Genomic DNA, 15,538 nt, shown 5'->3' with positions numbered 1-15,538 from the left:
ATTTCCTCCACTCCGGTGTTAAAAACAAAATCACTCAGCTCTGCGCGGGAGCTGCAACGAGGAGCCTGAAGAGCTGCATGCAGCTCCGGAGACGCGGGTTGCTCACCCCTGGCTTGGCTGAAGCTTCAGCTTTTTCCCGCAACATCTTTATTTTTTTAAACAGCACTTTAGGTCAATTCAAAAAAGTCTTAGATTTTCTCTTAAAAAAAAAATTGGCGGAATCACTAGCTCGTTCGGGGTTAAAAACAGAGGTCTAAATTGGAATATCGGGAAGGTACGACAACTTGAAAGAAATTACATGCTCGGACCACCATCTTGATAGGAACTTAGAAGGTGCAATGTCATTACATGATCCGTACCAGGAACAATTGGTTCTACGCATGTGCAGAACACGTCTACGTCCAGTTGACTCATTTTTTGCCAGTTACGCGATTTACAGTACGTGTGTGTAATCTTCGTATCCGGTCACGTCAAATATACATGAATAAACACAAATACAGACATAATAAACCATATAAAAGAAAACATAAAACGTCATGATATTTGAATATAAACAACCGTAAGCACAGTGCAAAGATGGATTTGTCGGCGTACCAGCAGCTAGAGTTCTTCTTCTAACCGTAGATCCATCCTGGATCGTCTGAATAACAGCCTTTTATTGCAGTAATGAAAGTAATCAGCAGTCATCAATAGTTCTAACACGGGCTAATAACTTGGGTATCGTCACTTACTGTCCGTCCCCTCTTCAGGTACCCCAACCCTGGAACACACCTTTAAAGGCAATACACACATGAGCACATGACCCTCTATCTTGCTAGCACATGTTTTTGTCTGTAGCTTTTTCGGTGGCGAAAAAAAATGATGCAACATGAAAAAGAGGGTTTATAATTTGATCCACTTGCACCATGGATATGATATAAGGGGATGGTATTTTTTTCTTTTAAATAAAACTCTAGCTGCTGGACCAATCCATGTTTGCACTCTGGTTACTGTGGTGTACATTCAAATACAGTATTTGTATTTATTCATGTATCTTATACGCCACCGGACAGGATGCATACGCCTGCGGCGCATCTGCGCATGCGCGTCGTGCATGCTGTCGAAGGTTTTTCAAGTAAGAAAAATATATATTATTTCATATTACATGTATGAAATTAGGTTACTGAACATTTATTGTCATAAATTAAAAAATAAATAAATACGACAGCACGTGGCGTTGCAGAAGCATCTCATTTTAAAAAAATTGCTAATGGAGGAAGTGACGTACATTTCGGGGGCTGTGCTGTAACGATCACGTTTCCGGTACGGTTCATGTAGCTCGACAGCGAAGATACTGGGCTAGGTGGCTTTATTTACGATTAAACAGTTAGATGTATTCAAGACAAATATAGTAATGATAACCCCAGATATTCGTTTTTTCTGAAAGCTCCGGAACGGAAGTTGAATATGTAGCATTGTGCTATCTGAAGTAAAGATTGAAGACGTGAAAGCAGATGAACCACCGCTATGCTAAGATGGCGACGTCCAGTCAAAGAGAAGGTGGAAGAGAATCAGCGCCACCAACTCCCAGCAAATCATCAACGGAGAAAAAGCCCCAAACTGCAGATAACGGTGAGAGAGTTGTTTTGGTGGCTATCTTAAACCCTGAAAAGACCGCTGATGAGAAGTTAGCCGACCTTGCTGAGCAAATTGAACAAACGATTGTTAGCTTGACGACGGCAGCGGAGTTCAAGTCAGAGTAGAACAAAGAATGTGAAAGACAAATGAAGAAACTGAAACCACCACTTGTGTAAATAAAAGGGTCACAGCTCATATGGTAAAAGAAAGTTACCAAAGCGAATTTAAACCATACATATATATATATGTGTGTGTGTGTGTATATATATATATATATATATATATATATATATATATAATAACAACTAATATGGTTAATAGTTGACGTTGCTCTCGCGTATAAGTGTTTTAAGTTAAATTTTCCCCTAAGGTCATATTTCCCCTCTCTTTTTGAGAAAAATTGTAGCTGGCTATGGTTTGCTTTGTTTTACTTAACTGATTGTGCGACTCCGGAGCAGCATGCGGGTCTCCAGCCTTTTTCTTGTTGGTCCTTTAGGTCATAAGAGAAAAAAAAGTTATTTATTAATGTAATTATTTCATGGAATTGAAAGTGAAACACATCAGGAAAAAAAGGTTGCCAACCCCTCGGTTAGAGGCAGTCCGGCGCAGCACGTCAAAGACGGTGCACACCATTAATCTGGAGTTTTTAATCATGTTGGTTGTGCACTAGAGATGCACAATACAGATAACTTTTTGCCTGTCAAGACTGATACCGATAACCAATATTTTTTATATATTTTTTTAAAATTTTGATTTAACTGCAGTTTGTGCACACCTGGAAGTAAGAATGACTCAAACAAAGTTGGATTTGACAAACTGTACCTGTAGATTTGCCCTAATCAAATATCATGACATCACTACCAGTAATACTGCATCATTACTATTAACAAAAGAAAAAATTAGCGACGACTCATAAGTACAAAGTGAGGCTCCAAGAGGTTAACACTTGGGCGTCTCAGGCAAACATTTTTCAAACCTCGCGGCGATAGGAACAAGCCCCGGGCATCACAGCGATGTTGGTATTTCAGGTGGCTGATAAGGTTTGACGTGTTGAATAGGGCCGTATGACTTCGAAAGCGGGCCGCACGGTGGTCTAGTGGTTAGCATGTTAGCCAACACAGTAACAGTCTGGAGATCGGGAATGCCAGGGTTCGATTCTCCCTTGGGCATTTCTATGTGGAGTTTGCATGTTCTCCCCGTGCATGTGTGGGTTTTCTCCGGTTTCCTCCCACATTCCAACATCCCACATGACTCTAAATTGTCCATAGGTATGAATGTGAGTGTGAATGGTTGTTTGTCTATATGTGCCCTGCCATTGGCTGGCGACCAGTCCAGGGTGTACCCCGCCTGTCGCCCAAAGTCAGCTGGGATAGGCTCCAGCATGCCAATGACAATCAGCGCCACCAACTCCCAGCAAATCATCAACGTAGAAAAAGCCCCAAACTGCAGATAACGGTGAGCGAGTTGAACAATGTCTTTTTGGAGGCTATCTTAAACCCTGAAAAGAGAATTGATTGGAAGTTACTAAGCAAGTTGAGCAAAGAGCCGCCATGAGCTCAAGTTCACATCAGAGTAGAACAAAGAATGTGAAAGACACATGAAAAAGCTGGAAGAGCAAAACAACCGCTCATGTAAAGACAAGGGTCACAGCTCATATAGTAAAAGGATGGTTGGATGTTAAAGGCTTAAAATATATTGTTAAAAGAAATGCACTCTTTGGATTTTTAAACTGAGCCACCGTATTAGCACGAGTATAATGTCTTTGCTGCCTCAATGTTGGCACAAGACAGACGTAATTAATTGTTTTACTTACCTGATTTTGACTGGTTAGAGGAAGTGCGGCGCAGCGCGTCAAAGACGGGGCACACCATGAATCCGGAGGTTTTAATCATGTTGGTCGTGTCCGAGAGATGCACGATATTTATGACGTGGCTGTAGCATAATTCCATGAAACACTACACACACACACATACAGTAAGTACATAGAAGAAAGTGTGTAACGCGTTCCAGGAGAAAACAATCTGAGTGCGTTTGTGTTGTTTGTGTCCTGCAGACGTCCAACATCTGATTGGTCCTCAAGAAGAACATCCTACTCAGCCGCAGGGGGGGAACTCCACATTGAAGAAGGAGGATTCACAGCCCCCCCACATTAAAAAGGAAGATGAGGAACTCAGGATCTCTCCAGAGAGAAAGTGTCTTCTAGGGCCGGAAGAGGCTGATCTCCCCAAGTTGCCACTGACTGTTGTCTGTGTGAAGACTGAAGACCATGAAGACAAACCACCTGAGTCCTTACATTGGTTGTGTCCTTCCGACGTCCAGCAGCTGATTGGTCATCAAGGACATCAACCCCGTCAACCACAGGGGGGGAGCTCCACTTTGAAGCAGGAGGAGTCACAGCCCCCCCCATTTAAAGAGGAAGAGGAGGAACTCTGGATCACTCAGGACAGAGAGTGTCTTCTACCCCTCAAGAAGGCTGATCTCACCAAGTTGCCACTGACTGGGACATCCCTGAGCAGGGAGGCAGACTGTGAAGGTGATATGAGGACTCACACTGACAACAAACACTCTGAATGCTCTAAAAAGGAGACGGGTAAAAAATATGTTGTCTGCTCAGTGTGTGCTAAAACCTTTTCTTATAAGTGCCGTTTGATTCAACACATGTGGACACACACGGGAGAAAAACGTTTTGATTGCTCTTTTTGTGCGAAAAGCTTTTCTACGCAGTCGTGTTTGACTAGACACAAGCTGACGCACACAGTGGAAAAACCTTTTGGTTGTTCTGTTTGTGGTCAAACGTTCTTGCATAAGGAACAACTGGTATCTCACATGGGAAAGCACACAGGAAGAAAACCTTTTGAATGCACAGTTTGTGCTAAAAGCTTTTCTAATATGTGTTATTTGACTATACACATGCGGACACACACGGGAGAAAAACCTTTTGATTGCTCTGTTTGCGGTCAAAGATTCTCTCAAAAGCCGCATATGATATCACACATGAGAACACACAGAGGAGAAAAACCATTTAGCTGCTCAGTTTGTGCTAAAAGCTTTACACAGAAGTGTGTTTTGACTCGACACATGCTGACACACACGGGAGAAAAATGTTTTCTTTGCACAGTTTGCGCTAAAAGCTTTTCTTTTCAGGGTGATTTGACTCGACACATGCTGACGCACACCAGCGGAAAACCATTTAGTTGCTCAGCTTGTGCTAAAAAGTTTTCTCTAAAGCCACATTTGGTATCACACATGAGAACACACAGGAGAAAAAACGTTTAGTCCCTCAGTTTATGATAAAAGATTCTACAGTACAGTACTTCAATGCAAGTACAGGGCTCCAGACTGAACTAAAAGGTTGCATTGTGAGACTTAAATATGAGACATCGCAAGTACATTTTTCATTTACCTGCGCATGCAAGACCAGATAAAAGTACGCCCGTTGACAAGGAGCGCACTTTGTCCCTTAATACCTAAGAAATGAAAGTAGTGTGTGAAATTTGGAATCAATTGTCGACTGCTTGTCACAGTCTGAGCCTATCGATGCCAGCGTGTGTGATTGCACACGTTTGAATAACATTCAATCGACTTTTCTACCACCTTTTGTTTACACATTTTTCCTGGCTCTCACTTTCTTCTGTCTCTCTGGTGGCACCTAGCTGGGCTACGGTTGTCCGCCTAGCCTCTGGTCCACGGGCTCCAAATGGGACTTTTTTGGGTTGTTTTTTTGTTTTAACCACAATGACATTTTGTCTTTAAAACAGAAAAGCAATGCAGTCTGTTTGCAGCTTGTCTTAGTAGCTGTCACATTCATGGGGTAAGTGCTAACTTACTTTTTAAGTGTCACTTAACAACCTTGCTTGCCGCTTTTGCTCTCTCCGCTCTCATTCTGAGTAGCTCACCAAAGAATATTTGCTTCAACTCTTTAGTATTTTCATAACGCTTCAGTTCAGACATGATGCCTGTATCTAATGACAAGTGATCACAAAATAGTATAAAGACAATGAGGACACTGTTTGAGATATTGAAATTGTTTATTCTGTTGATTGTGTTATTTTTAACAAAACAATATGTATTATTCAATAATTACTTTCCCATGTATTGGTATTACTCTAAGGCTGACATCAAATTAAATTCAGGTTTGTAAAAATAAGTAGTATAAAGTTTGTTTCACACAATTAAAGCCAACACCCCCCCCCCCCCCCCCCCCCCCCCCCCAAAAAAAAACCCCCAAAAAACAGGCGGGTTGGTTGGCCCCTTATTAAGGTGTCCCTTAATAATATTTCCAGTAGTTGGCAACACTACCAGTTTTTATTTTATTATTATTGAATATTTTTTTGTTGCTGACAAACTTGTGCTCCACACCTCAGCCCAGTAATTGTCAGTAACGTGCAAATGAGGTAGTTTGCCAAACCACATTAACTCCGAAAGAGAAAGAAAGGAAACTAATACCAACGAAAAAGAAGAAGGTGGGCCGATGTGTATGAAAAGAGGGCAGTATTGGAGTTATTAGTGTTTATCAGTAAAACAGCGAATATGAGAGGAAATGTGAAGTTTTGGTGTGCATTCCCTAAATTTTGTGCTTGCGCTCTTAAAATTTGACGTTAGTGGCTACTGTTAGTCCGCCGCCCTGAAGTATGGTAAACACTGGAGAACCTGTTTGTTTCTCTGTTTGTGGTGAAAGTGTCTCTGAGAAGTGAGCAACCACACCCCACAAAAGCTTGTCAAGAAGGGTTGAGGTCTGTCGAAACATTTCTGGAACCTAAAAGACTTCAAATGGTCTCTCTGACATTCATCTATACTTTAGATAACTAATGCAATCAATATCAGGGATGTATTGTTTGCTCATACAAGATGTGAGTTGAGTTGTGATAATTGATAGTGTCAAAGTATCAGAGGCCCATGTTAAGTGTACAATAATACATGACACCAAATTCAACTGTATGGAAATGTAATGCTAAATATTGATGTTAGAATGAAACGTATGTCACTTGCTAGAAGATTGTGTATGATTTAGAAGAGATTGTACTGGTAGACATCAATAAAAAGCAGAGCAGCTGTATGAAAGCTACTGTTTCTGTTTTTTCATCAAATATAAATGTCAAAGCTGAAGGAAATGATACACTAGCGGTAGCAATGAATGCAAGTTCTCCCTGCCTGTAACTATGAGTAACCTTCCATTTTAACGTCACAAAGGTTTGCAGGACCTTTCCAGAGATCCTTTTTCACGGTCGCTCAGCACCGTCCATACACTGGCATTTGGAGTGGCCGGGTTCCCGTTTTGGACGATGGCCTCTTTCGAAGAGTACCGCTGATTTTTCGTTGTTCATCTAGTTGTTTTTTGTTGGCATCTAGTTTAAGAACAAGTATAATAAAACAGCACAAACGAAGAGGAAAAAGAAGGCTATTTTGGTTTCATTTTGAGCATGTCGTGGGGCTGATTATGTAACCACCTGACAATTCAATATTTAATAACCCAAAAAGTATGACAGTGCAGACGGCCATTTTAATTGTGCAAAAGCAGCACAAACGATTGTGACTGTGATAGTTTCATTTGAAAAAAATGGGGGGAGGCTGGGTGAAGTTTGACTGACCTACAAAGTAATAACTCAAAACAGAAAAGAGCACAAGCGACCATCTGCTCAACCGTAGTAGTTCCCAAATCGCTCTCTTACGCCCATCTGCAGTCGGACAGAAAAAGCTGAGTTCTTGTTTTGAAAATGTCATCCAACGTTACATTTTCTGTTGTTTGCTTATTTCTCGTCACATATCGAGGACACGGGTGGGTCATTGGGCAATGAAGGCAAAGGAATATGTCCTGCAGAATTAAACTCTTATTTTCTTTTGACATTTATCTTTTTAGGGATGCATTCATTGTTAAGGATAGCTGACCACGAGGGTAGCACACTTAGCAAGACATCTTTTTTGTGTCTCACTGCACACACTGGCCCCCCTCCCCCTTCCCTTCCCTTGCTCATTCAATCAGCAGCCAGACTTGCGGTGAGTCGGGTATTTCACACTCTTTGAAAATGCACATTTCCTCCACTCCGGTGTTAAAAACAAAATCACTCAGCTCTGCGCGGGAGCTGCAACGAGGAGCCTGAAGAGCTGCAAGCAGCTCCGGAGATGCGGGTTGCCGACCCCTAGCTTGGCTGAAGCTTCGGCTTTTTCCCGCAACATCTTTATTTTTTTAAACAGCACTTTAGGTCAATTCAAAAAAGTCTTAGATGATGGATTTTCTCTTAAAAAAATTGGCAGAATCTCGAGCTCCTTCTAACCGTAGATCCATCCTGGATCGTCTGAATAACAGCCTTTTATTGCAGTAATGAAAGTAATCAGCAGTCATCAATAGTTCTAACACGGGCTAATAACTTGGGTATCGTCACTTACTGTCCGTCCCCTCTTCAGGTACCCCAACCCTGGAACACACCTTTAAAGGCAATACACACATGAGCACATGACCCTCTATCTTGCTAGCACATGTTTTTGTCTAGCTTTTTCGGTGGCGAAAAAAAATGATGCAACATGAAAAAGAGGGTTTATAATTTGATCCACTTGCACCATGGATATGATATAAGGGGATGGTATTTTTTTCTTTTAAATAAAACTCTAGCTGCTGGACCAATCCATGTTTGCACTCTGGTTACTGTGGTGTGCATTCAAATACAGTATTTGTATTTATTCATGTATCTTATACGCCACCGGACAGGATGCATACGCCTGCGGCGCATCTGCGCATGCGCGTCGTGTATGCTGGCGAAGGTTTTTCAAGTAAGAAAAATATATATTATTTCATATTACATGTATGAAATGAGGTTAATGAACGTTTATTGTCATAAATTAAAAAATAAATAAATATGACAGCACGTGGCGTTGCAGAAGCATCTTATTAAAAAAAAAATGCTAGTGGAGGAAGTGACGTACGTCTCGGGGGCTGTGCTGTAACGATCACGTTTCCGGTACGGTTCATGTAGCTCGACAGCGAAGATACTGGGCTAGGTGGCTTTATTTACGATTAAACAGTTAGATGTATTCAAGACAAATATAGTAATGATATTCGTTTTTTTCTGAAAGTTCCGGAACGGAAGTTGAGTATGTAGCATTGTGCTATCTGAAGTAAAGATTGAAGACGTGATAGCAGATGAACCACCGCTATGCTAAGATGGCGACGTCCAGTCAAAGAGAAGGTAGAAGAGAATCAGCGCCACCAACTCCCAGCAAATCATCAACGGAGAAAAAGCCCCAAACTGCAGATAACGGTGAGAGAGTTGTTTTGGTGGCTATCTTAAACCCTGAAAAGACCGTTGATGAGAAGTTAGCCGACCTTGCTGAGCAAGTTGAACAAACGATTGTTAGCTTGACGACGGCAGCGGAGTTCAAGTCAGAGTAGAACAAAGAATGTGAAAGACAAATGAAGAAACTGAAACCACCACTTGTGTAAATAAAAGGGTCACAGCTCATATGGTAAAAGAAAGTTACCAAAGCAAATTTAAACCATATATATAAACAACTAATACGGTTAATCGTTGACGTTGCTCTCGCGTATAAGTGTTTTAAGTTTAATTTTCCCCTAAGGTCATATTTCCGCTCTCTTTTTGAGAAGAATTGTAGCTGGCTATGGTTTGCTTTGTTTTACTTAACTGATTCTGCGACTCCGGAGCAGCATGCGGGTCTCCAGCCTCTTTCTTGTTGGTCCTTTAGGTCATAAGAGAAAAAAAGTTATTTATTAATGTAATTATTTCATGGAATTGAAAGTGAAACACAGCAGGAAAAAGATCATCAAATGAGAGACTTCATATCTTCCTGCCCCGACATAGGGAACATCAGCATTGAGCATCAGAAACACAAGTCACATGAAACAGATGAGCTAGCATTGAAAAGGCTAAATAAACATTTACTGTATTTCAAACCTTTCAAGAAACTTGCTTAAATTTCTGTTTACATCTTTTAAAGCTGTCAAGTGGCAACTCTGTTTTTTAAATTATATTAAAGTGGAACTCATTACGTTTGCGGCTCCAGACTATTTATCTTTAGTACAAGAGGGGGCAAAATGGCTCATTTGATAGTAAAGGTTGCCGACCCCTGGGTTAGAGGCAGTCTGGCGCAGCACGTCAAAGACGGTGCACACCATGAATCTGGAGTTTTTTAATCATGTTGGTCGTGCACTAGAGATGCACAATATTTTTTTCCAAGCCAATACCGATACAGATAACCTTTTGCCTGTCAAAACTGATACCGATAACCAATATTTTTTTTTTCGTTTTTTTATTTTGAGTTAACTGCAGTTTGTGCACACCTGGAAGTAAGAATGGCTCAAACAAAGTGTGATTTGACAAACTGTACCTGTAGATTTGCCCTAATCAAATATCATGACATCACAACCAGTAATACTGCATCATTACTATTAACAAAAGAAAAAATTAGCGGCGATTCATAAGTACAAAGTGAGGCTCCAAGGGGTTAACACTTGGGCCGTCTCAGACAAACATTTTTCAAACCTCGCAGCGATAGGAACAAGCCCCGGGCATCACAGCGATGTTGGTATTTCAGGTGGCTGATAAGTTTGACATGTTGAATCTGACTTCGAAAGCGGAATGTCGCAGAAATTGACATTTTGTGAATGAAATGCTGTCATTGAGAGGAGAAGGAACATTTGTGTGGGGAAACATTTCCCCAGCGGACTCCCCATTCATGGTGATGTTTCCAGCAAAAATGGGGAAAATAGAGCTCAAGGTTATATGTAAAGAGAAAGTGCTTGGATGTTGACACTGTTAAGAAGTAACACAAAGCTTTATCTTTAATTATACTGTACGTTCAACCTTTTTACAAAATACTGTATATATTAAAAAAGAAACATGTACAAATATCAAAGTGGTCCCAGCCTCCTTTGACCTTACAGGATGCAGCCCTCGGTGGAAATAGTTTGGACACCCCTGCAGCGAATCAGGGCGAATCAAGGCGCAGTCAGCAGAGACAGCATACTCATGTCAGCGTTAAGCCAAGTCATGTAAACAATGATCCATCATTCTGTCAAGACACTAAATGAATGTCCATGACACGTAAAGTACATAGAAGAAAGTGTGTTAAGGCTTCAAGCGAAACATCTCAAGAATCATGTCTGACCTAAAGTAAGTGTGTGTTGTTTGTGACCTGCAGACGTCCAGCAGCTGATTGGTCCACAAGAAGATCATCCCACTCAGCCGCAGGGCGGGACCTGCACTTTAAAGCAGGAAGAGCCACATTTCCCCCACATTAAAAAGGAAGATGAGGAACTTAGGATCACTCCAGAGAGAAAGCATCTACTCGGGCTGGAGGAGGATGATGTCACCAAGTTCGCTGGTGCCTCTGTGAAGACTGAAGACCATGAAGACAAACTACCTGAGTTCTTACGTTGGTTGTGTCCTTCAAACGTTCAGCAGCTGAGTGGTCGTCAAGAAGAACGTCCCCCTCAGCTGCAGGGGGGGAGCTCCACTTTGAAGGAGGAGGATTCCCAGCCCCTCCACATTAAAAAGGAAGAGGAGGAACTCTGGACCACTCAGGCGGGAGAGCGTCTTCTCTGGCCAGTGGAGGCTGATCTCACCAATTTGCCACTGCCTAGTGTGTCTGTGAAGACTGAAGACCATGAAGACAAACCACCTGAGTCCTCACAGCTTCAACACAGTCCGAATGAGAACAGAGGGGCGAAGCCTCCAAGCAACAGATCACCACAACACATGACAACAGAAGCTGATGGAGACCACTGTGGAGGATCACAAGCAGACAAGCTCTTAGCTCCACTATCAGATAGTGATGACACAACATCACACTCTCCTCACGATGAAGACTGGGACGGCACACAAGGGTCATTGAGCAACGATACAGACTGTGAAGGTGATATGAAGACTCAAACCGACAACAAACACCCTGAATGCTCTAAAAAGAAGACGGGTAAAAAATGTGTGACCTGCTCAGTTTGTGCAAAAAACTTTTTTTCTAAGAGAGATTTGACTCGACACATGCTGACACACACAGGAGAAAAACCCTTTAGTTGCTCAGTTTGTGCTAAAAGCTTTCCTTTTAAGTGGAATTTGAGTCGACACATGCGGACACACAAAGGAGAAAAATCCTTTAGTTGCTCATTTTGTGCTAAAAGCTATTCATCTCAGGGTGATCTGACTCGACACATACGGACGCACACAGGGGAAAAACCTTTTAGTTGCTCAGTTTGCGGTAAAAGCTATTTATCTAAGCGTGATCTGACTGGACACATACGGACACACACAGGAGAAAAACCTTTTAGATGCTCAGTTTGCGATAAAAGCTTTTCTTTGAAATGTAATTTGAGTCAACACACGTTGAGACACACAGGAGAAAAACCTTTTGATTGTTCTGTTTGTGGTCAAAGATTCTGTCGAAAGTCACAAAAGGTATTACACATGAGAAAGCACACAGGAGAAAAACCTTTTGGTTGCTCAGTTTGCGTTAAAAGATATTCATTTAAGGGTGATTTGACTCGACACATGCTGATACACACACAACAAAAGTCTTTTATTTGCTCAGTTTGCCCTAAAAGGTTTTTATGTAAGAGTAATTTGACTCGACATATGCGGACGCACATGGAAAAACCCTTTGTTTGCTCAGTTTGTGGTAAAGGCTTTTTATATAAAGGTGAGTTGACTCAACACATGCTGGCGCATACAGGAGAAACACCTTTTGGTTGCTCATTCTGTGAGAAAAGCTTTTCTTCGAAGTGGTCTTTGAATCGACACATGCAGACACACACAGGAGAAAAAATGTTTGGTTGTTCTGTTTGTGGTCAAAGATTCTTTCAAAAGTCACAAATGGTGTCCCACATGAGAAAGCACACAGGAGAAAAACCTTTTGGCTGCTCAGTTTGCGCTAAAAGCTTTTCATATAAGGGTGATTTGACGCGACACATGTTGACGCACATGGGAGAAAAACCCTTTGGTTGCTCAGTTTGTGCTAAAAGATTTTCTCAGAAGTGTCATTTGACTCAACACATGCTGACACACAGGAGAAAAGCATTTTAGTTGCTCAGTATTGTGCTAAAAGCTTTTTGGGGGGATATAATTTAATGCATATTTATTAACGTGTTGTCTATAAAATACAACATATATAACTGAGGGTTTTCCTACTGACACTGTGAAAGCGTAACATGTCTAAATTGTTTGACTTCCAACAATATCAAATTAAAAGCACACAACGAATACAGGCTCACCACTGGTATAAGCCTGGAGCTTCTTATCCAGAGATAAGATTATCCCATCGTTCGTGGATGTGTGGGTAACAGCCAGTATCCTAGCATGAATTAACTTGACGTGGCATAAGTATGAACACAAGCACTCAATACACACATAATAGCGTCATCAAAGGTCACCTTTAGGCATTCACACACAGCAGCAGTGTTTGAAAACAACAACGTGGTGAAAGAAGAACAGGAAAAATATAAATGTCTGATTTGTGGCAGTATCCGAGAAACGTTCACTTTGTCTCCGAGCACACAACTGTGGTGCCTTCAAGGACTGGTGGTGGGAATAGGTCCTGTGGGAAACAATAAAACTAAATGACACAAGCATGATCTCTTTAACAGTGTATTATTTTTCCAATAAAATAATAGCTTTTATTCCCAAAATTGATATGCTTTTAAATAAAATTCAATGTAATTATTCACAAAACAGTTTTTTAAAACGTCATTATTATTAACCAGTTTAGTGCAAACACAGATAACTTCAGCATATAAACAACCTCTAGCAAGCAACTCTGACCGGGCCAAAGCAGTAACACATGGTATTGGAGTTTTTATAGCTACGAGATTAGATCCATATTATGTTGTTGAGAGCGCTGGCTTTAAGTACAGTGATGGAAAAAATGATTTCTTCAGTTTCTTGTTCATTTTGTCCATGGATCAATAAACTGACGAAACAAGGGCGGTCTAATCATTTTTCCATGACTGTATATGATTAAAGTTGTTGAACCTCGCTACGAAATACCATCATGTCCTCACGTTAGCCAGAAAGTTATACCAGCCCTTTATGAAAAAGTGATGTTGTTAATGAGCTATCATGTGTCCGCTATTTCTCTTATGACAGATTGTTGGACTTCACGTGCAACAGAGAGCTTTTTAACTGTAACTGTCCATTACATTTCACCACAATGTTTAAACACACCGGTTTATTTTATTATTATTTTTCTATTTAAATATGCATTTAAAAATAAAATAAAAGCATTTTAAGTCATTTTTTGTACGGAAAATTAACCGAACCAAGCATTTCAAGAAACTGAACCGAAAGTACATTTTGGTGTACCGTTAAACCCCTACAAAAGACCCCACAGCAACATCCAAAGAACTGCACGCAGTGACTTGCCTCAGTTAAGGTCAGTGCTCATGATTCCACCGTAAGAAAAACATTGGGCAAAAACAAGTTCCAAAACCAAAACCACTGCTGAACAAAACAAACATTAAGTCTCGTCTCAATTTTGCTAGAAAACATCTTGATGATCCCCAAGACATTTGTGGTCTGACGAGACGAAAGTTTAACTTTTTGGAAGGTGTGTGTCCCATTACATCTGGTGTAAAAGTAAAAAGAACAGAAAAAAAATCGTACCAACAGTAAAATATGGTGGTGGTAGTGTGATGTCTGGGGCTGTTTTGCTGTTTTTTTCCTCCCTTAATAATACAAAGTTTCATTTAAAAAATGCATTTTCTGTTCAGTTGTGTTGTCACTGACTAATATTTAAATTAGTTTGATGATCTGAAACATTTAAAATGTGGCAAACATGCAAAAAAATAAGAAATCAGGAAGGGCGCAAGCACTTTTTCTACACCACTGTAAAAGAAAAAATAAAATGTGATATTTGAAAGTAAACAACCGTAAGCAGAGTGCAAAGATGGATTCGTCGGAGTACCAGCAGCTAGAGTTGTTTTTCGAACCAGAGGAGTACCACCCATCCAAACATATTGTAACACTCCATGCGCCGTACAAGCACCAGACTGGTTCATCTAAATAACAGCCTTTTATTGCAGTAATGAAAGTAATCAATACTTCCTAACGCAATCTGCTTTTGCGGCCAGAACCCACACTAAACTGAACTACCAACGTCACTTTCCGTCCGTCCCCGCTTCAGCTTCCCCAACCCTGGAACACATTTTTTACGGCAACACACACGAACACAACACATCACGGCCCTCGGGGTCGTTACAATAGTTTTTTCAGTGGCAAAACTTAAAAAATTATGCAACCAGAAAAAGAGCACTCATAATTTACCCTCTCGCACCATAGATATGATGTAAGGAAAAAAATATTGATTATTTTGTCATTTCTTGAATCTCAAAGTTTTTGGGAGTGGGGGATGGGTGGTGTGGATTGCACATGCTTAGTTCAAATGTTGTTGCGTGATGCTTACGATCTGTAACTTCCGTAAAAGATTGATGGATGGCATAGTTTACACATGCATAGTGTCATGAGGCAATGCGTACCGGAAACGCAATTGGTTCTACGCATGTGCAGAACGCGTCTACATCCGTCGATCAATTTTACGGCAGCAATATGCTGTACATACCAACCCTTCCCAAAAGCCTTATTGAGATTTGAGAAATTACAACATAATCTTTTTTTTCTTATATCCATGTTGCAAGTGGATAAATTATAATCCTCTTTTCTTGGTTCCATAAAGTTTTTTTGCAAACGAAAAAATACAGCCTAAAGCATTTGTTAGGAAGATATGTTTGGATGGATGGTATTTCTCTGTTTAGAAAAACAAAACTCGAGCAATCCTCTAGATGAATCCGTCATTGCATTGTGTTTATGGTTGTTTACATTCAAATGTAACTGGATTTTATGTGTTTTATCATATTTATTGATGTATTTATATGTAACCGGATGTGACGTTTACATCTGCGCTACGTGCATTAATAAGAGTCACTAAT

General features: G+C 40.7%; 1 protein-coding gene across 3 annotated transcripts; it reads left to right on the top strand.

Moving 5' to 3' along the window:
- Positions 1–1,301: 1,301 nt before the first annotated feature.
- On the top strand, positions 1,302–13,719 carry LOC129180497 (gastrula zinc finger protein XlCGF57.1-like). 3 transcript variants are annotated; one of them, XM_054775032.1, is made up of 3 exons: positions 1,302–1,611; positions 3,671–4,150; positions 10,768–13,714. In XM_054775032.1, the coding sequence occupies exons 1-3, from the start codon at positions 1,494–1,496 to the stop codon at positions 12,639–12,641; spliced, it is 2,472 nt and encodes an 823-aa protein (XP_054631007.1). In that variant the 5' UTR covers positions 1,302–1,493; the 3' UTR covers positions 12,642–13,714. The 3 variants fall into 3 exon arrangements, with proteins under 3 accessions (XP_054631007.1, XP_054631009.1, XP_054631008.1); XM_054775034.1 differs by lacking the exon at positions 3,671–4,150 and having other exon boundaries at positions 10,768–13,719; XM_054775033.1 differs by lacking the exons at positions 1,302–1,611; positions 3,671–4,150 and adding an exon at positions 8,569–8,870 and having other exon boundaries at positions 10,768–13,717.
- The last annotated feature ends 1,819 nt before the right edge of the window (positions 13,720–15,538 follow it).

The sequence above is a fragment of the Dunckerocampus dactyliophorus genome, chromosome 4 (genome assembly GCF_027744805.1).
Source record: "Dunckerocampus dactyliophorus isolate RoL2022-P2 chromosome 4, RoL_Ddac_1.1, whole genome shotgun sequence".
Classification (NCBI taxonomy): domain Eukaryota; kingdom Metazoa; phylum Chordata; class Actinopteri; order Syngnathiformes; family Syngnathidae; genus Dunckerocampus; species Dunckerocampus dactyliophorus.
The sequence above is the reverse complement of the archived record's forward strand: the minus strand, read 5'-3'. Positions and strand labels throughout refer to the sequence as shown.